The 22227-nt window shown below is 36.7% G+C and overlaps 1 protein-coding gene across 2 annotated transcripts in view; it reads right to left on the bottom strand.

The window, feature by feature from the left end:
• Nucleotides 1–580: 580 nt before the first annotated feature.
• Nucleotides 581–22227, bottom strand: part of LUZP2 (leucine zipper protein 2) — a 309932-nt gene continuing 288285 nt past the window's right edge. For both annotated transcript variants that reach the window (XM_027798713.2, XM_027798712.2), the window contains exons 11-12: nucleotides 1697–1774; nucleotides 581–1053 (exon numbers count right to left, since the gene is read on the bottom strand). In XM_027798713.2, coding sequence (XP_027654514.1) covers nucleotides 949–1053; nucleotides 1697–1774 — 183 coding nt within the window. In that variant the 3' untranslated portion in view covers nucleotides 581–948. The remainder of the gene's footprint in view (nucleotides 1054–1696; nucleotides 1775–22227) is intronic.

Raw genomic sequence — 22227 nt, 5'->3', positions numbered from 1 at the left:
ATGACACACACACAAGGAAACAAAAACATTCTTCCTTCTCCTCCCTTCCTTTTTGCTTTCTTGTCATTGAATATGTGACCCATGAGAAACTGGAAGAACCCTAGGAGCACAGAGCTTACCCCAACCAAACCGCACATCTCTGCTGGAGTGACCAAAGGCCACCCGTAGGGAACACAACCCAGGTTTACCAATTAAAGTATATTTATCTTGCTGAGATCAGCACAAATGTAAGGGATGAAACTGCCCACGACTGGTACCCAAACTATAAAATTTTAACTCGGTTCCACCTGCAAAATTTTTTGCTTGAATCCTAAAAGCCATGACTCTATCTCCAACCCTTTAACTCTGTATTTCTGTCAATGCTTGAATGTTAAAAAAAAGAGCAGTTGTGATAGCCGTTAGAAAAAAACAACCAAACAAACATCTTTTATTGTTTTAAGTAAGCAGATTTGAAATGGTATTACTGAAAGGTAGGTATACATGGACCCCCCACTGTTCCATTTTTACAGATGCTCTTAGGAGTTGTACTTCAGCTATGTTTACACAGATCCGCCCCGCCCCCCCCCCCCCCCCCCCCCCTTAACTGCCCCTTAATTCTTAACTTGATTTAAAACCTAATCTGCCATAAAGGTACATGAAATAGAATAAACTGAGAAAATACTTGAGAACGGCTGTTGTTTACAAAGAAACTAATTTACAGTATACAATTACTTATCAGGTAGAACAAGAGTTTGAAAACTGGACTGTATTACAAAGCATTTCTTCAAACATCCATTTTGGATTATTGCTGGAAGGTACTAATTGGTCTATTCTAGACTAATTTACAAACATTCATAAAGTAGTGAAAAACGCATGCTTTAGAAACCTGGTACATTTCATGCCTCTGGACTAAAAAGAATATGAAGATGGAAGCAAGTAATGGGCATTTTTAATGTAGATTAGTTGTGCTTAGAGGTTCTTTTCTTTTGTACTAACGGACTCTTCATTTTTTTTCTCATTTCTTTCGGGTGATTTTTTATCTTCAGGTTTTGTCCACGGAGGGCTATGCAACTTCTGTTGGAGGTGAGAATAGCATCTGTGTAAGCATCACATGCACGATATGCACATACATCAGCAAATAAAAAAAATGCGTTAAACAGGTGTACCGGTCTAAACTACTGTAACAGAATATGCTATTTGTCCACTGCATCTGGGAAAAGATTCTGACCTCCTCTAAAGGCAGCATATTTAACAATCTTTGACAGCGCAAAACCGTACAAGTCTGAGGCTGCTTTAAAATCGTGGTGATTTTTATCTTCTTCTCAAGGTCTATCAAACGAAGAGCTCAGATGTGCAACTTGCTTAAGACTTTGGTAACATGGCTGCCTACAGCTTCACAGAATTGTAGATACACAATTATTTTGGAAATACCTCTCTTCTCCTGTTCCCAGGGCTATGGGACATCATGTTATCAAACTAAGTCATTTGACTACTAGCATAGGTGAGTTTTTCAACTATAAAATGCTTTTGGAAATTGTTACCAACCAGAAGCCATTCTGAGCAGATGAATTGCAATCAGGTAAAGTCAAAATCAGAACTGAGAAAACAGTTCTATCTCAAAAGCATTAGTGTAGAATGCGTAAATGTACTTCAAGTAATTGCATACTTTGCACAACCTTTTAATAAAAACCCGAGAATTGTTCACAAAACAGAGTACCTGGAAGCTTGTCTCTGTTTCTGCTGTCTTCAAACAAGATGTTGAATTATTGCGATTCCCCAAACACATCTTGCCAACCTGCCAATAAAAATGTCAGAAATAACTGCTTTGTATTTGTCCTTAAAATATTGATGGTTTTCCTAAAAGAAAAATCCCTGTGTTGTTTTTTTAGCCCAGTTGGTGAAATGAACCAAAACAAAGTTTTCAGAGCTAAGTGAATCCTGCACTCACATCATCTCATGTGGCTGCAAGTTTAACAACTTAACACTTATCTCACATTTTTCCCCCTCCTGTTTAAATCTCATCACAAGTAGTGAACATTATTCCCCCAATGGCCCCATGGAATAGGTAAGTAATTATAATTGTTTGTTACGAGTTAGGAAATAGTAACAAACAACTGAAAACTAACGTTACAGTTAGGACTTCTCCATTACCATTCTCTTGTAGAATCTGCTAGATCTCCTAAGTATAATAATCCTTAGCTGGGGATATGTATAATTATTCCCTGAACAGGGAAGTCAGACGACTCTCAAGGTATGGAAAAGCTTGTTAGATTCATTGCTGTCATTTTATTCCAGGAATAATGTAATTTTCTTTGAGAATATGCTTTTTAGTATCAGGGAAAACAGAGTTGAACAGCATAAATAAAATTACTTATACAGTAGATTTTTGAACCAAAGAGATCTTGTGTTACGAGTCTCAAGTAGAAATATACCCAGCACTGAGATTTCTGCTGTAATTAAATTAATATCCCTTTGGGACTGGGATTAATGATGCCATAGGTGAAGAAATTAAAAAGTGAAATACAGTAAAATATTAATTTTAATTAATTAATTATATATATATATAAAATAATAAAATTAATTAATGGTCATTACTTTTGAGTGTGTTCATACTGGAATTTCTCTACTTGTTTTGCTAGTGAAACTGATACATTTAAATAGAGTGAAAGTAAATGAGGGGATTTTTTTTAAGTTTTAAGCCATCAAGACTGTTTCCAACATAACAATAATTTTATTTTAAATTCGAACGCAACCCTTTCTTTGAAATATTTTCTGCTTAGCGTAAGTCCTTGATGATTTTTGAAGACAAGTCAAGCCTAGACAGAGCATTTTTTACGTATCAGACATAATCCAACATAATAATAAAAAAAGGTGTAATAATCCTTAGTATATGGACACAAGCTTTGCTCATAGGAGTACGAATGCAAAAGTGCCCTCAGTAAGAAACTCCCAATGATATTCACTGCAAGGTTTGCTGGCATTTCTGCAAGGTTTTCTTTTTTTTTTTTAAGATTATGGTTGATAACATTGGTCTAGGATAGGATAAGTTATTTGTGTCTAGGAAAGCAAAGGAATCATGAAAAAAAGGAAAAAAATCTTTCAATGGTATGTTTTGAAGCACTGTTTTTGACAGACTTTCTTATGAAAATGGAAAGTAAACCTGAATTCATCTTATAACAGCTTAAATCACAACACAATAAAATTTACTCCACTCAGCAGAGAACACTGAAAATAAACACCCTACCATGCTAATTAAATATCAAGAAATTCCATAAATATCTTTTCAGAAGAAATGACATTGGATTGGAGTTAATTAAAAAGTTAGAGACTGACAAGGGGGAAGAAAATTCCTAAGTTTTTGCACTTGAGAAATTCCGACAGTCCCTTGCCTGTAACAAAGTTGATCTGTGAAGAGGTGTGAGGACAAAAATGAAGGACGTTATTAAGAAAACAGGGAGACAGTGGTGCTGCCAAAGATTTGACAGTACTTCGGGGGGGTTAGTCACATTGAAGCTACTGAAATGAGCCTCCGAGATGGAGCAATTGAAGTGATTGATGGTAGGGACTCTTTGTCCAATTTCTCTCACTATACACAATAGCTAATAAAAGTTGGATTAATATTACCTTATAGGGAATAATCCGGGTAGTATTAATAAAAAAAGAATAATCTAATGGTAAAGCAACTGCAATTTTTACAGAAAAAAATCAAGTAACAACAGGTGGTTTATGCTCTAGATTAAGACTCAAGAGTAAGATGACAAAAAGTAGAAATTTTTAATAAGATTAATACTTCAAAACCTTAAAAGTGTGGTCCTGGCTTAAAATATTTACTAGTGAGTTAGACTGAAAAAAATATTTTCAGCTTAGTCATGTTTAGAAAAAAATGAGAGTTTGAGAGACTTTTAGGTGAGCAGCTTGAGGACAAAAGATGTTACAGGTCAAAAAAGGAACAGCATTTCAGGTGTAATGGAGGGGACAGAAATAATGTTAATGAAATATAAGATCATTTACAAATCCATACTTTGTACACACTTAAAAAAAATAATCAAGTAACCTATTGCACTGAGATGATACACAGGAGATAGAAATAAAAAAAAATTATTAATTTAATAAAAATATAGGTCAAGTATTTAAGACATATGGAAAAGAAGAAAAAAATGTTGCCTTAAAAAAAAAAAAAAAGCTAATGGTAAAAATAATGCTTTAAAAGTGACCAATCTTTCATACTTCTTTCATAGACCAGATAGCAAAGGCCATCTTGATAGGAACACAGCCGTGAAGATTTATGTCTGTGTATTCCACGTTTGTTCACTTACAGTTGTTTTCTTTTTAGCAACACACCATACAGATCACTGTTGGAAAACGATAGCAGAATGGGACATTTTTCTAAACAAAGCCACTCCCACATCTTTATGTTGTTAAAGCATAAAGCATCCATTATTGATTCCTTGCCACAGTGAAACCTTGTCTATTATTAACAAATAAATTACGGATAAAACAGCAGCGATAACTTTCAATATGCCATCAGTCAACAACAGTTCAATAGCCAGAATTGTAGCCAGGCATGGTGGATGAGCCGTGTACAGCCGCCAGCTCTCGGCTTTAAGTCACTTCAGTTCCAAAAGCTGAGACAGGTGGGTATAGCACCATCTCCTGCTATAGCTGTAAACTAAATCGAATCCCACACATATACGCCCTCAAGCATATATACAAAGACATGCAGTTATAGATACACACACCTGAAGTATATTTATGTGCTTATATATACATATACACACTCAGGTGTGTATAGACGAGTACAGGTATATGTATAAATAAACACATAAATATATAAACATACACATACCCCTTTTCCCTAAGCTTAAGACCACCTCAAATAAATGGGGAAATATAAACCCAATGCACTGGAACACCCTTCAGAGCCATGAGCAACATAAAGACAAAAAAGCATCAAATATTACACAACTTTTTTTTTTTTTTTTTTTTTTTTTTTTAGTTCACTCTATGGCAAGTGATGGAATGATGGGTTTGTTTGCTCTTCTGCGCAAGCCTCTCTTTCTGTCAGATTCACTTCTGTGAGAGGTACACTAATTAAAAAAAAAACCAAAAAAACCAAACAACACAGAAAGGTGGTTTGACACGGTGGAAACTAGCAAAAAGCAAAAATAATTGCTTTCGGAAAAAAAGGGGTTGAAATGTTGTCAGCGTGGTTTTTCTGTTTTACGAAGATGAGATTTCGGACGTGCCTGCTGGAAGAGTTACTGGCGGTTTGCCAAACTTTGGATTGAGATTGCAGCACATCAGGGGTGCGAGGGTGAGCTTGTACCTGTATGTTTCTCCTGCAAGAGCGGGCATTCGGAGTGGGGAGGGGGAGGAAGGGGAGAGTAATGGGAAGATGCCCACTGTGAAAGCCCCTCTGCAGGACGCTTAGGTTTCCAGCTTACGCACAAATCCTCTAATGCCATGGAAGAGAGCAGAGCACTTACCGCTTGTAACTCACCACCTTCACTCCTCGAACACCAAGGAGGAGGAAGGTGGTACAAGCCGACCCCCCCTCCACATAAACCTGGGGAAAAATCAGCTTTCCTCTCTTCCCTCCAAGAAAATCCATCGCTTTTCTTCCAAAGAATGAACACTTTTTAGAAAGATCATTGGTAGAAAAGCTAATGAAATGCTAAGACTATAACAAAAGACTAAAAGCATCCGAGTAGAAACAATATTCAGAAGGTTAAAAAAAAAAAAGCAGTAAGTCAGTAAGTCCCTGAAAAAAAGAACTCAAGTCAGTCCAGTTAGTTGAATGCAATGCCACTGAATTCTCTTGGACCAGCATAACAAAGCACGTTGTAATTGAAAATCTTGTCACCAGTACTTCAAGGATGCAATGGATTTCATACCAAGTGTAACACAACATCCCACAGTTTGGGCTGTTTCCCCGGTTGTTGTGCAGAGAGCTGTAGGGAGAGGAGTGGGAACATTGTGCAAAGGATGAAAGTGTTTTGTCTCCACATCATCTTTGTCAGTCACAGGTATTATCTTAAATACATTTTTTAAAAAATTAATAAATCTTAAATCTGCACTGGCTTCATGGGGGGGCAGGGAGCAGGTACTACTGTTCTGCCACCGCCTGAAGGCTCTGAACAAGTCCCAGGTAACACTGCAGTCTCACAGCTGAACCTCAGTGTAATGATTTAAAGTTTGGAATGAATATGAAATAATTTGTTGCTTGTCCTCCTTATTAGTGCTTCCAGAGAAGTTCAACCAGGCTTTTAAACTACTCACAAAAAAAAAAAAAAAAATATCTAATACCCAGGGGAAAATGAAGGCTTCATATCTAGGTGATGGCCCTTTGTCCCTTAGCTAATGTCTTTCCAGCGATCCAGAAGGGTAGTACGTGGATCTAGGGTTGCAATGATAATACAACTAAATAATGTTGGCTATTTTCTTGTTTGTGTCTGAAGTTACAGGTGGATAAGGAATGCAGATCAAAAAGCAGAGGACATGGCAGAGATGGGCAGGACTAAATACCTAGGAAGCTATAAACTAAGGAGAAGATAATTCAGCACACATACTTTGAACTAGCTAGAAAATGCTGGATGACTAAAACCTTGCAACATTTTTAAAAGTGCAAATTATTGTTAGCATGGTGAAAAACTGTCTTACAATGAACTTCTCATACAAGATTAGAAATTCAACGTATTGTTTTGCATTTACGAAACCAACAGCAAAAAAATCTAACAATAATCTCAAATCCTAACTTCGTTACCAAAGTCTGTTTCCTGCCATTGGCACTTGGAACCAAACGGGCAGTTTTTCCTTAACTGTATTCTGTGCTTTCTTCTGCTTCCCTTTAAGGAGCCTGAGGCTGGCAGTTTCAAACAGAGCGGGGATGGGAGACTAACTCCCGGTCTCATTCAGAAGCACAATTCCTGATGTTTTGGAGATTCAGTTAGCATTTGCTCCGTTCATCAACCACAAACAATGCTTACCTCCCCAGGCTGGAAGAAGCCTTTGGACAATTTCCTGGTTTTCCTCACCCAGCTCAGCTGAACCTTTATTGGAGCCTTAACCACAACTGTCACATTTACAGGTTCATCAGAGATGAAGAGGGATTCTGCTGTAGCTATTTCCTTCCATTCCCAAAGACTTCTCAACCCAGTACATTTCATCCTGGCTTCATTAGCACGTGCCCACACAAGCTATCCCTTTTTTCTACATTCAGGAAGCAAATCTTCAATACTCGTAATGACAGCCAGTCTTCAGCCAAGTACACAGTTATTAAGCAAATGTTGGCTGGTCCTTGAAGTAGTTTCATGACTCAGAGCACTGAAACAAGACTGAATCTCTGAAGCTTAGAGTCCTGTCCCCTCTCTTTCCTCCCCTTCCTTAAAATTTCCTTGCTTTAATAAAAATTACAATAATTTAATGTGTTCATCTAACCATTAGTGACAGATCCCAGAATTTCGCCCATGAATTGATTTTACAGAATAATCTCTGGTTTTTATATGTGGAAGCTTTCTCTACTTCACCATTAAGCTGTTCTGGTATTTCTAGTATGCCTGCCATATATTTTGTAATAACGGGTACATTTGTCAGACAAATATTATATTCAATAAATTACAGATGTTGCATTTTTAAAACATCAAGAGGGATCTAACATTTGAACACTCAACTTTAAAAGCTCTAGCGCACAGCACTGAGAATTCCAAGTATTGAAAACTACACCTTTCCCAAGGAAAAGACTTAATGAAAAAGAAATTCTGGAAACTTTTTGTCAAGTCTGTTTTATAGTTGGCCATGCCATTTGACTGTTTTCACTGTTATTAACTCATATCAAATTACACAGTGTCTTCTTAACAACTCCTTAAAACTTAGCTTGGCCAACATTTATGACTTTTATGAGTAAGCACAACAGAAATCTTACTATCATTTTCTTCTAAGTGACAGACAAACAGACCAAATTTAGTGATGTTGAACTCTTATTCCTCGCTCTATATAAACTTTGAGACATACTAATTATCTAATTTAAAAATTTCATAGAACAAGTGTATTTTGCCTTAAGCAATACATTTTGTATATACAAGAGGAAAAAATACTGAGAACAGTAAGTGAGAAATTTAACAAGAAAGGATAATTGAGGTGGGGCATATGTCTGGAAATCTTTTTTCAGCTTTTATCAGTTCAGTATGCAGTTTGATTAACAAAGCATCTTTGTGTGAAATTCTGGTTATAAAAGATGCAGCTTGATCAGTAAAGTATGCAAAATCTTAGAAGTTACGGTATTCAGTTCACCTAGTGAATTATACAGCAGAACTGGAGAGATTCACAGCTGGATGTATAAATTACAAAGCTGGATCAGCCAAGTGTGCATCTTCATTTAAAAAGAATTTTCAAAAAGCCAGCTAAAATTCAGCGTGTCCCTTGGCTATTAAACTATGTAATTTAATCTGTAAACTACAGCACAATCTAACTACGAGGGTATTCCACTGCATCAACATCAACACAGCAAGTACAAACTGGCTTTATTGCTCAAATAATCATCCAACATACCACATAGGGACGGGAAATCAGGACATATAAGTGATATTATGCCCAGCTTTTAGAGCTAGAAAATAATTCCACTGCTGCTAAAGGGTATCACACAGATTTAGTAGAACAAACATTGCAGCTTCAGCATTCCTTTACATCACTATAGATCTCCTTTCGGCTTCAGTGGGCACTAAAATAGATATACAGGATGTTTGCAAAGTATGCTAAAATACTGAGCTACTTCCAAAGAAACTAAACCAGGTATGGGAGAAAAGGATGGTATGGTCTGGTCAGCTGACAAACTAGACATCTTAGTTGTCATCAACCAAGCGAGATCCACAGTTTATTCAAGGACACATTTTATCAGATTCACTCAATTTCTTACAGATCTCTTATGTCAAACCTCATTGTTTAGAAGAAAAGATACAGAGCAAGATTTGTGAGATACACGTTTTCACAAGACACCTCTGCAGGTTTTCATATCTTTCTATTCTGGAGTACAGCGTACCGAGTGGATGGTTAAACTAAGATGATGTAACTTCTTATGACCTTCAAAGTCCTCATTTAGGGAACAGAATTACTGAGTTTAAGAATTCTATAAGGTTGAAATTGTCTTTTAATGACCATTTCTCTTTTTCTCTCATTACTCCCTTGAGAAAGCAATGGGAGAGTACAATGTGATCAAAGCTCTGCGATTGAAACTGATAGAGAAAAATGAAGCAAAATGCTGTGGTTGCTTAGGAACATGTACAAGTTTTGCTCCAATACTCGGTGTCCTTTGTCACTGAATGATTAATGAACATGCAGTGTTTGTTTACTGCAGGAAATTAAGGCAGTAAATAAAAGCACTATCACGTTTATTTATCAGAGAAGACTCTACAAGGACGACAAGCAGGAAATCTAAGATGAGAACAAAGAACAAAGAATCATTTGATAAATTGTTTGATATTTTAGCACTACCAAAATAGATGGGTTTAAATGACGAGTTACACGCATAAGAATTATTTGATATGAAAAAGGAACAAAGTACATTCTGGTATAAAAGCTGAAAAAAGCTCCTAAAAGCTTTTGGGAAGAGAGGAAAGGGAAATGATACAGGGAAAAAGCTCTGTAGAACTCTGGTTCTGCAAGTTTCAGGAGCCAGTTATAGGGAAAACGTCTCTGGACAGGGCTAAATAAAAATGGTATTGACGAGATTCCTCTAATAAAATAATAGTAATCTAAATAATGGAAACTTTTAAAAGAAAAGTGAGGATTTTTTTTTTTAATCTTTGATGAATCTCAACTTATCTGAAATAATCAAGATGTTACATTAAAAGATATCCTACCTACTTCTGACTACTACAAGTTCCATGTCAAATTTCATGACAGTATCAGCAGTACCTGATTTCAAAATTTGCTAATGCCTGTATCCCATTTTTAAACAAATATTTGTATTCATTCCAATGTAAACTGCTTTAATTATTATGAACATGCATAAAACCATAAAGAAGAAATTGCAGTAGGATTACAAATTTAAGACAGTGATGCTTAGCCATAGAGACTAAAAAATATCAGTCGAGACCAGCAGCTAGCTGCTTCCTTTTTGCCTTAAGAACTGAAGCATTACATGTTCTCTTGTCAGTCTTTACTACAATAAATCTTCCAAAATATAAATTATGTTTTATCAGAGAAACAATCAGAGGATCTTTACAAAGATCTGAGAAAGGGTTGCTGAAATATTGCGTTTCTAAACAGAGTTTTAAGAATATTCATTAAGGTCCTATTCTTTTATCTTGGCCTCAACCTTCTTTTTTTTTTTTTTTTTTTGTTAAACATATGGCATGTGAAGACCTGCCATACATTCTCAACCACACAACATATGCTTCACTGCAGCTGCAAAAAGTTCAGATAAAAACATACACACACCACACCAAGTAATGATAAAAATATGAGAACAACTCTGATGTATTCCCAAGTCTGGAATTTTCTCAGAGCAATAGTACCCACAGGTACAAATTACAACTTTGCATTATTGAAGTAATATGATGCTTTAGGAAAATAAATGGCTTCTAGTTCTTTCAGGATTTAGGGTATCTCTAAAGTCATCATATGAGTGTGGAAAGAGACATCCTTAGTTCATTTCTCAAAATTAATTTGAATTCTTCATTGTCCACCCCACCCCCAACATGCACGCTACATAAGATATAGAAAATAATATTAAAAGTGGGAAGAGGACGCTAGCCCAGTGTCATCATCTGCACTATTTTTCTGTGCCGTGCAGGTCATGTTCAGATGGATGGTGTACGTAAGAGAAAGAAAAAACTTAACAACCAGCAAAATTACTTTACTCATCATTGTGAGCAACTCACAGAACAGAAAGGAATCAAGGTAGGTCCTTAGATTTGTAAAATTGTGGGAACAGTTGTGAAAAACATATTAATACTTTAGGTCTCTGAAAATTTTACTGCCTTTCTTTCATCAGTCCTTGGGTTTACAAGAAAACTTTCCCATTTTTATAACTGAAGTTTGTGCAGTACATAAAGTGCAACCAGGGCATTCTGACAAACCGGGATGCTTTATTCTCCCATGATCAGCTCCAAATGAGCTGCTGCCAAAAATGCAAGCGGGGAATCCTGTGAGTGCAGACAGATTTCTCATAAAACTTCACAAGGTAATGTGGGGACGGTAGCATAGCAATGGAGAAAACTCTTTTGAGAAAAGCAGTATTTAATGCCCCTCTGGTAAGAAAATCCAGTACTTTGATTGCAGCCACAATTTGAAAATAAATCTTTCTTTAAAATATTATGCATATCGTGTATTCCCTGAGCTCTACTTGTAGATCTGCTCTTTTAGGACAGACCTTTGCAGTTTGTCCTGCCTGCGCAGCACTACACAGGTTGCTGCTCTTTAAAATAGCTTTAAAAAACTTTTTAAAAAATAATAATAATAATAAAAAAATATACCTTTCAAGTCCCACAATGTAAAGAGAAAACGTCTTCCTGCTTCCTGTATCTGCAAGTTTTTTAATTATACTGGACATTCTGTTTCTGATTGGGATAGATACTGAACTGTTTATGGCTTTCTTGCTTGGACGTGTGGGTGTCCTAACAATCTTTTTTGTAGCCTGGCTCTCAAAGGTGTTCCTTCAACACACACTGCATGCACAGCGCAGGGAAATCTTGGTGCATTACTGTGAATCCTAGACTGATTTTAGAAATCATGAACAGAATGAAACTATGAATATTACTTAACACCCATTTTTCAGCTGGAAAATTAACTTATAGCAGCAATATATTTAAGAGCAAGATAAGAGTGATAAAACTACTGCCTGCTTAATTTTCCAATAAGGAACATTATCTAGTAAGGCACAGTGAATATGAATTCCCCCTATGGTATGCTTTCTCTAATTTTACTACTTTTTCTTCCATACAGGATATTTTGTCAAATACCTACTTAACAAACCTTAAAGATTTAAATTTTAAAGGAAATGTGTGTCCCACAGAATACTGAATTGGTCTTAAAATATCATAATTGAGAGATTAAGTGGTATAAAACTAAATCTTATTACATTTAGATACATAACCGAATTTCTTTTTCTTTGAATTATAGTGCTACTTAGATGGAGGCAGGGAACAGGGTGAGATTTTAATTTAACTTGAATCATGAGAAATAGTTCGACTCATCAAGCCTTCTAACTCCAGTTGCAGTTATCTTCTGCTTTCTCAGGCAAATTTTTCATACCAAGCAGCATACCACGCTGACTAAATGACTAAAAATACTTGTTGCCTGAAGCACAAAAAGCCACCACCACGCTTTAATCAAAATAACTAAATCCTTGATTTTACGAACAAGTTCATCTTTTCATTGCACTACTTGCCACAGAAACTAAATACCTTTGATTTGTGAAATGCATTAACAACTTTTTTTCCTCTCTGCTTTAATGTGTTCAATTCTGTAAAAACCAGCTGCTTGAACCTCTTTCAGCAAATATTCAGTCTAAAAAAATTCAGCCTCTGCCTAGAGTAACCCATCAAACTTCCCTTAACTTCCCCAGGTATTAATCTACCTGTAGTCAAAAACTAAATGAAATTTAGTCCAACTTCAGAGTTTTATATCTTATTATTTCTTCTCCTCCTTCAATTTTTTTAATGAAAATTTAAGTTTCCTTAATCTTTAGATGTTAAGAAGGGTGCAACAGCAAATTATGCACGTTTCTCCTAGACACAGAATTTGTCTCCGTCCCCCCTTCAGAGGATGTGGCAGAGGAGAAGTCACCTATAACTGAATAAATAACATGTTTGCAATAAATGGATAATATATACAGCTCTTTACAATTTCTTGGACACAGAATTATCTAAGATTTGTTTACCAAGCTTTTCCTCACATTGCCATGATTGCTACCAGCAAGCTACCCGCTTACCACCGCAGGAGCTTGTTATGTTTGGAGGGAGGTCATGTGTTGTCGTTCATTCAAAAGCTGTTGACACTTTTTCCTGCTGTCTTCTGCATTTCACCTGCAAATTAATCAAGGTAGCACTATACTTTTTGGACTACTGAGCAGACAAAACACTCTCTCTGCATTTTTTCCCCTTTCTCATTCTTTCTGTTTTTTTCCTGTTTTATTTGTATGGTTATAATTGCAGCCATAATACATGCATTGGGGATTTCTGTTAACAGCTCCCACCATGCTGTTTGAATGAGAGTTTTGCCACAGCAAAAGCAGCAGATTTAGCTTTCTGTCAGTGTTGTCATAAAAAAAACAGCTTGCAGCTTTCCTAGACTGCCAGTGGATGAGATTACATCCTTTCGGCTATTACACTGTCACCTCTTACATCTCCCCAAAGATTATTTTTTTTTTTTTTATCAAATGAAGCATCTGTGACAGCTGTGCCTGATTATTACTGGAGATAATATGTAAACAAGGTTCTGCATCTTGCTGGAATGGAGCAACTCTTCAACCAGGAACAATCCAATTCTTGAAATGGTTAAACATCAAATCACGCCTTTTCCACTGCTGCTCTTCCTGCAACAGCTCTACAAGTTCTATTAAGTAGTCTAAAGAAACCCAGAGAGTACACCTGCATAGACTGACAGCTAAGAGCATTTGCTCTTCAGCAATTTTATGCACAATATAGCTGGCTTGTGAAATCAGCTTGACTAGGAAAAGTAAGTCGTATCGGTAATTGCCTAAGGCATGAATGTTTTCATACGATCTAGATTAGACACTGATTTCTAGGTGAGCTAAGCTTGCATCTGGAGAATTACATTTTCTTCTGTGCAAACCTTTGGGGGTGGGGGGTGGCAAAGAAGGGGAGAAAAAAGCATTTTCAGGACTCACATTCCTCTGACTCTGGTGGATTCCGAGAAAGATCGAGGCCCTGAGTTGAAGCCCTTTATGAACTGCTTTAGCTTACTTCAGCTGTCTGCAGTGTCTCCCTGCTGGGACCTCACGTCATTGTGAGCTGGCAAAATGTGTTCCATTGCATGCCTTTCACACACCTCCTGACGCTCAATGGACTGCTAGATGGGCCAGGTACTCCGCAAGCCAGGTGATCCTTTTATAGAAGCAATGAATTTCCTTCCACCAAAATATTGGCTGTTTTAGACATGATTTTCCATATTTCCTGCAACCTTTAAGATTCAAAGGGCTATGAACAAGAATATGCACTGCTTTTTTTATATAGACACTGCATTATATTTATACCTCAGTATTGTTTAATTTAGCTTGATAGCTTCACGATTTTGCAGCCTTAAATACTAGTATATCATGACATAATATCACAAGAAATTATTTCAAAAAGAAATGATCCATAAAATCTGGAAAATGTATTGCTAAATTAACTGGCTATCCTGATACATGTATCGTTGCTTGTGCATCAAAACTGTGTACTCTGCTGAGACATACTTCCAATGTCTAATTCTAAGTCCACTGAAATCCATGGAAGGAATGTAAATTGTGTAAGATGTATAAGTGTTTCCAAAATATACCTTTGCTAAAAACAACAAACAAAATCAAAACAAACAAAAAAACCCCCAAAACAACACCCCCCCCAACCCAAATTAAAAAGTAATCACTTGCCCTTATTTTGATACAATATTTTTAAAGCAAATAATCAAATTTTTAAAATAACATTGACGAGCCTCTGTTCTGGTTATAAGTTTCAGATCAGGAAGGGTTTGTAATTATCCTTAGGGATGTGGCTTCCATCCAACTGTCCGCAAGACATATTGAAACTCTTCAGGGGGTAGGGACAGGAAACAAATCAAAATAATTTCTCTGCAAAAAAAAAAGTTAGAGCTTCAGACACCAGTTTTGAAAGTTTGAGCCATCCTTTCCTCGTGTCATTTATACTGCATTGAATTACCAACGAATATAAAGTTTTCAGAGATGATGGAGAGGAGGAGAAAACAAAGCTGGCAGGTTACTACGTGCAATCTAGTCTCTGTTTAACAGCTCTCTGGTGAGGAATTGTTAGTTTTGTAGAGAAATGACTACTGGAAAAGGTGATGAGGAGGTAAACAGATTAAAAAGATCAATATAAATAATTGTTTTGTTAAATAATGAATGCCATTTCATAGCTGCATTCAGTGATTTGCCTGTTTGGACTGAAAGAATTATTACAGTTCTGCAAACTTAAATTTCTTCCCTTTGAATAAGTGAGGCATATGTACAGTGACTGACAGTACACATGTTCACCTGATTTCTTGACTACCTGAACCAGTAAATCCACATTGGATGCCAGGAAAAGCAGCCAGCTTGAAGCCTTATTAACTCAGGATAATAAATGCCTGTACATCGTGCCTCTCATTTCAGAATTTGATTCCTGCTCAAGATTCTACCTTCGCAAATTACACATGCAGCATATATACCTGATTTCTCAGCATGTTGTACTCATTTCTATAGAATAAAAGTAAGTTTGGGTGAGGGTGTCATCAAGAAATCACTTACCAGGTATCAGGTTTTCAAATGTTTTACAACATTTTCTACCTCTAGGAAAGCAGAAAACAGGAAAATTTCCAGTTCTCATCCTCCTCAATATTCAAAGTAGTCAAGTGCAATATTACACCCTAGAAACCTTCCTCTTTTTTTCCTCTCCCAAACCAAAAGACTTTTCAAGGTATTTCAGTTTTCGTGATTGCCTTAACCAGCAGGATCAGATTCTGTAACAGCCTTTAAAAAGTGCCACAGCCGTACCGCTCAGAACCAGCCAAGCCAGGGAGCAGCGACGGGTCTGCTTCTTTCCCTGTCTGATTGCTAATTGATCAACATCACATCCCTTCAGCTATTGCGCAACCATCATCTCCAATTGGATTTCATATTGTTACCCTAAGCTGACATACACCTGCGCGTCTTGAGTTCTGGTTTAAAACACTACAGCATTTCTCACAGCAGCCAAAGGAGGACAGCTGAACAGAGAGCAAGGTGGGGTCTTGCCAAACCCTGCCTGGGTCCATAGATTTCAGTTCTGTCCTTATGGCCAGAACCCCACAGAGTTTTCTTGCATCTTACATAGGTATCTTTTAATCTATGCATTTTAATTATGCATTTCAGGAGAAAAACTGACTTCTTACATGAAAAAAAAAAAATCAAAATAAAAAGTAATGTTTTTGAATGCTTATCTGTTTGCTGATAGTATGGGAGCCTTTGAGGTAGACTTTGCAAGCAAGATCCTCTGTTATCAAAAATAAGCTCTCCTAATAAAAAAATGGATATGCTATTATTTTTCTGAATGAAGCCTATTTACTAGACTGACAGCTTACCTCATAAAAATGCCATCAAGGATTCCAGAGTGAAAGGCTTTGGAAACAGTTTTTGAACTCCTTCCCAATTTGCTTAAAGCTTTATGAACACTCCTCAGCTTTTCAGTACGTAATTTCACATGCAAACATTTTTTTCAAGGATCATCAACACTTTTATCTTTTTTCCTTGAAATAATTTAAAAATTACAGCATCTTCCTGGTGAGCCCTTACAAGCTTGACTAAAAAACAAGCTTTGCATTTCAGATACTTGAAATAAGCAAAATTGTTTACAATGCATTAACATATATGCTTGCAGACTAAATTAGACCCTGTTGGTGCGTGCTTTGCTTGCAGCAAAACTTGCAGAATACTTCTGACAGAGAAGCAAGCCAAACTCATTATTTCTTTGAGTTCTCTTCCAAAGTCTGCGCTAGAATAAATGACAAAGCCCAGTTCTGCTTCATGCCTTTGAAATTCCCTTCAGTGATGCCTTAGATTTTCATTTCTAATATCCAATAAATTTGCTTCTCAAATTATGCACTGTTATCATAATATCCTAATCTTAACTGCTAAATAAACCTAGAAATTTAGGTCAAGTGAATTTCATCTCTCAGAAGGTTTTTTGACTTTGATATGTAGTTCAATTCTTTTCTATATTAGAAACAGTCTTATCAGATCTTTCTTCTTCCCACATGGCTTTTTGGCATGACTGCACAACTCTCACTCTCCAGTCGGCATTTGTTCATATCAGGCGCCAGAGTACTATTGACAAGAATGCTTGCCAGATGACCTGCCAACACAAATACGGGTACCACCAATGCACATATTTTCTGTTACTTAGATTGTCACAGATCACTCTTTTCTACACTAGGGATTTGTAGTGATATTCAATCTCCATGTTAAAAAATAAATAAACAAAAAATGAAGGATACTCATACAGATCTAACAGTTAGATGGCACAGCACTGAATAGAAGTGAACAAATGTAAGCAATTTCTGGCAGAGTGCAAGTTCTTGACACCCAAGGACCAAAAAACCCACTCAAACCAATACTAGAGCCATTTTTTCTCTAATGATGAGCAATGTCCTGATATGCATATTCATAGCCTGTTTTAACAAACTATAAATGCAGAAATCACTGGACTTTGCCCAGAAACACATTTTTTTTGGCTCCTGAAGTCTTCACTTGCCCGATGTACAAACATCCAAAAGCTACCTACCCCGAAGCCTTGCTAGCAGGCCTTTGGCATGCCTGCTGCGCCTGGCTGCACTTCAGGACATCTGTCTGGCACAAGTGAGGCCGATCTCAGACCCCCCCCACCCTGGGGGGTTGCTTTTATTCACCCCCCTCCACTGAGGTTACTAAACAGGTGGTCTGCAAAGGGATAGGAACAACTATTTAAATATTTACATAAAAAAATTACAAATAGGAACTGGCCAAAGCATGAGTCGCCCCTGCCGCTCAGCGCACTAAGGCCATTGGTGTTCTTCTGGGAGGTGTCTTATTCCTTAGGGGTGGCAATGGCTTATTGTCATGTCTATGAAATCCAAAAGCACTCGAGGATTTGTAGCGTTTACTGTGAAAAACTAGAGCAGTTTCGTGTGTAGCAGGCGGATGAAGTTGTCAGAGCTTTTCTGAGCGAGGTGCATCGTTCAAGCACCAGAAAAATTTCCTTTCCAAAGGCGGTTCTGTCTGACTGCTCCTAAAAGCCAGGGACTTTGTCTGCGTATCGCATGCACACACAGGCCAACTGCCACGTAATGCTTCACATATCTATTGCAGTCAAGAAAAAAGTGTCAATCCTATCATCTTCTCTTTCTGCCCTGTTTTTTGGGTAGCACCCTTTGGAAGTGTAGTCGTTCACGGTGGCGTTTTGACTTGTCTGACAGACTTTTGACTAGCCCTCCTAGCCCTACAAATTTCGGACATTTTAAAGTAATTGAGTATCTATTATATCTTTCCACACAGAAAACACCAATAACTATGTATTAATATCTATGTATAGTATAAAGGCAGTCATTGTATGCATTTCTTTATACCCTAACTTAAAAATCTTCCACAGTTTAACTCACATGCAGAAAGAAACAAGAAGTCCAGTTCTAATAACAGTAATCACCCTATTTCTATAACAGTGATGCTCATTATATATATTTGTTTGTGTTTACAGTAGGGTTAACTAGCTTTTCTCTATTGCGCAATCAATATTATTAAAAAATAACTGGGAGAGACATAGTTCAGTTTTTATTTCTATTTAACACGCATCTCTAGAGTTTCATTTATACAGGGCATTCTTCTCAAAGGACTGCAAATCCTGGAATGTACCAGATTTTTAAACTTCTATGTACTGTTTCTAAGTAAACAGAATTGCCCTCAATTACTTTTTTTATTTTATTTGCACTATATTAAACTATCTTAAAGGTGGAAAATAGCTGCTTACTGGTACACATTATGCCAACCCTGAGCCTTGAGCACAACCCTCAGAAGTTTTGCAAGTATTCTAGGACAACCTTGCTCCCATTAGAAGTAAAAATTGTTAGGACATCTTTAACATAGATATCAAAAGACCACATTTTCTTTTCTTCACATTTCACATGCATTTGTGTTGGTTGTAATGGATTTTCTCTGAGATGAACAATCACAATAACCTCAAATGGCTGAACATCAATCAGGGAGAAAGGACATGTTCTTTTAAATAGATCATTTGGGATGATAGATGACATATTTAGATATTAATTTCCTGAATCATCCTTTTCACAACATTACTACGAGAACAGAATTTTCCCTCAGACACGTAGCTGCCTCCCAGCAGTATATTATGTTGGACATGATGTGTACATTATTGTTTTAAAGTTTTTCTTTGTTAAGTGTTCTGGGGCCTTTCTTGAAAAAGCTACTCTAAAAGAAAAAACAAACCCAAAAAGTCTCATTTGTCAAGAGCTAGGGAAGAGATACCCTGAAGTTTTCAAGCACTGTTCGTAGTATTTCCTACTACGTAATTCTTCCAGTTAAAGTCAATCTCCTTGGGAATAACCACCTCAAACCAGTGGAACCCATCTCTAATCAAACATCCCTTCTAAACGAGAGCCAGTACTGTGCCCCTTGAAATCCAGAGAGCTGGCAGAGAACAGTCTACTGTGAGAGACCAGAGTAAAGCACCCGCTCCAGGGGAGCCCAGCACCCTGAGTTTGCAAGAAGCACAGAAAGAAAGGATAAAAACAGTAATAGGTCACCTTCCTCAGCTAATATACAAAATGTATTTGCATTTGCAGTACAGAGTGGATCTCCATGAACTGTGCCTCAGGCATCTAGTGTTTAAGCTGATACCCAAATGCCTCCAAGACAGCTGCAAGGGGCTGGTAAAGGAGACAGGACTTGCAGAAGAGCTGTGCCCTCCTACAGAAACAGCTGGAAAGCTATTCTAGGGCATCTAAAACAGGCAATGGAATCCAGTTTAAAGTAATTCCCAAAATACCTAGGTATGCACAAACAAAAAGAACCCACATCTGTTTACCATTGTGCTCTGAATTCTGTTGTTTTTTTCTAACACAACTTATTTTGAAAACATTGCATATTTCCAGTAATTTAAATACCTGTTTTCTAGTAGAACCTAAAAGCAACATTTGAAGCAGCCTCCCTTCCTTTTAACAACTGCAGTTTCTTATATTTCCATGCAGTTGAGGGGGGGCGGGGGGGAGGGAAATCCTCATGAAAATGTATACTATCAGTTTTCTCAAGAACTCTATGATGATTTATTGTACCTCAGTTTTCAACACAGAGTCAACACAACGTATTTACTTATATTTAACTGTAAACAAGATAGAGGATATTTAAGTCACATGCTTTGAGAAGATTAAGCAAAAGTAAACAAAACGAGATTATAGTAAGATTATACGAGAGCAAGCTAAAATTATCTACATTCACCGAAAACAAAACTTAGAAATACTTTTCCTTGTATTGACCTTGTGAAACCCATAAGTAATCTACATTTAGCTGAGGACAAAACATCACCATCTCCTCATCACATAGCAGACATGCATATGTTTGTGTGAAATGTATAAAACTGAAAAACTGAAGTTATTTGAGTCAGCTGTTCGGTAGGTTGTTCAGGAAAATTAAACGCTAAAGAGAACCAACTATATCACACAATTTTGGAACCTGGTGAAGCTAAGTGTTTACAGTCCAAGTTATACTTTAATCAATAATGATCACCAATAAAAGAATCTAAGTAGACCTAAGTAGTGTTTTGTGTGCACATAGCCCGCATGTGCATATAAAATTACACATAATTTATAATATCTTATACACAGTGTGATATAATATTGATATAAATACTAATTTAGATTTAATTGCATGTGTGTGTGCCTGCAAGTGTGAAAGAAGAAAGAGATGGCACAAATATCACAAGTTTGTGGGGTTTTTTTACAGAATTCATTTCTTAACCAAGTCACGCTAAAGTCCTGGCTCTTATTCTTCCTAAATGACATATCAATAAATAATGATATTAAAAGGTATGTTTCCAGCATTTAAGGGGGAAAAACCCCCACATCTGATCATTTTATAAGTCCCACAAAGTGAATATTTCATATGAGTTAGAGAAAATTATGTGTTTGTTCTTTTTTGCATGTATTTTATTTTGTTTTCTTCCAGAAGACACAGCTAACGTTGAGCAAATGGTCATTACACTTGCTGATGTTTAGGGGTGAAGGTCACTGCAAGTTATCTTTTGTGTTGGTTTTGAGGGTTACTTTTGGCACCACCCATTTTATATTTTTAAATACTCTGATGAACAGAATAGATGTTCATTTGCACAAAGGAATGTAAGGAAGCAACTTCCTGGTGGTTGGGGTTTTTAACTTTTAACAGGATCTGAATGACCCTTATGTCTTAGAATATTTCGTAACAATAATAACAGCAGCAATAAAAAAAAAACCCACAACAAAACCACTGCTTGTAAATGGCTCACGACAGCTTCTTACAGGAAAAACCAGAAAAATTAATCCAACTATTCAGTGTGAAGTGCTTGTTCCATTCTAAAGTCATCGTGAATAACCTATGCAGCACTTTCCAAAGTAAATGTTTGTAATGCCCAGGCTATCAAGTGCTCCAAATAGAAGAGAATAAAGCAGAGAAAATAATGACAATTCTACTCCCCTATTTGTAGAGGGTAGAAGAATGGGATTGACACACCGGTACTTTCTGAGTTTGTAAAATGTGTAACACTCTGAAAGCAGAGCATTAAAAGCTATTTGATCACCCACGACTTTTTAGTCTTCACTGGTTCACTGCAGCAATTCTACATTCTCTTGTTTTACATTTCACTCTTCTATTACTAGAATCTTTTGTATGAAAAAAATTTTAAACAATAAAGTTATTTTAACTGTCAATAAAATGATGTATTGTAGCTTACATCTGCTACTATCTCTAAAGCTGTGAATACCTCCATATACCACTCCCCCCCAAACATTGTTGGACGTGAAGAGGTTATGCTTAGACTAATTTTACTTCTCTTTCACAGTAATAGGGTAGAGAAAAATCATAACCGGCCAAAAAATAGCCCAAAGTCTACAACTAGTCAGGCAGCATTTCCTTAAAGATCTTAGAGCCATAGAAATCTTTAATCACTCCTATTAGATCTATATAAGACCTAATAAGAGCCCAGCAAAATTTCAGTTTGGGTGCATTCTGACTAGCTAAATTTGCTCTGCAAGATCATTCTGGCTGCCAGATTTTTATAGCTTGCATTTTTTTCCATATACTTCCTTATGACTTCAAACGAAACCAAACAAAAAACACCAACCAACCAACCAACCAACCACAACAAAATCATTTAAAGTGCAGCTGGATTCCAGGGATAAGAGAAGCAACCTGTATAATTCTGAAATTTATTAATAGTTCGCTATGGAGGATATTCAAGTGCATTCTGTATACAGAGCAATCCTACCACCATACATTTGTGAGTGATGGGAACTTGTGCAGTTGTAAGAAAGATTCTTAATAAA

This window comes from Falco cherrug, chromosome 10 (assembly GCF_023634085.1).
Source record: "Falco cherrug isolate bFalChe1 chromosome 10, bFalChe1.pri, whole genome shotgun sequence".
NCBI classification, from domain to species: Eukaryota; Metazoa; Chordata; class Aves; order Falconiformes; family Falconidae; genus Falco; species Falco cherrug.
The sequence above is the reverse complement of the archived record's forward strand: the minus strand, read 5'-3'. Positions and strand labels throughout refer to the sequence as shown.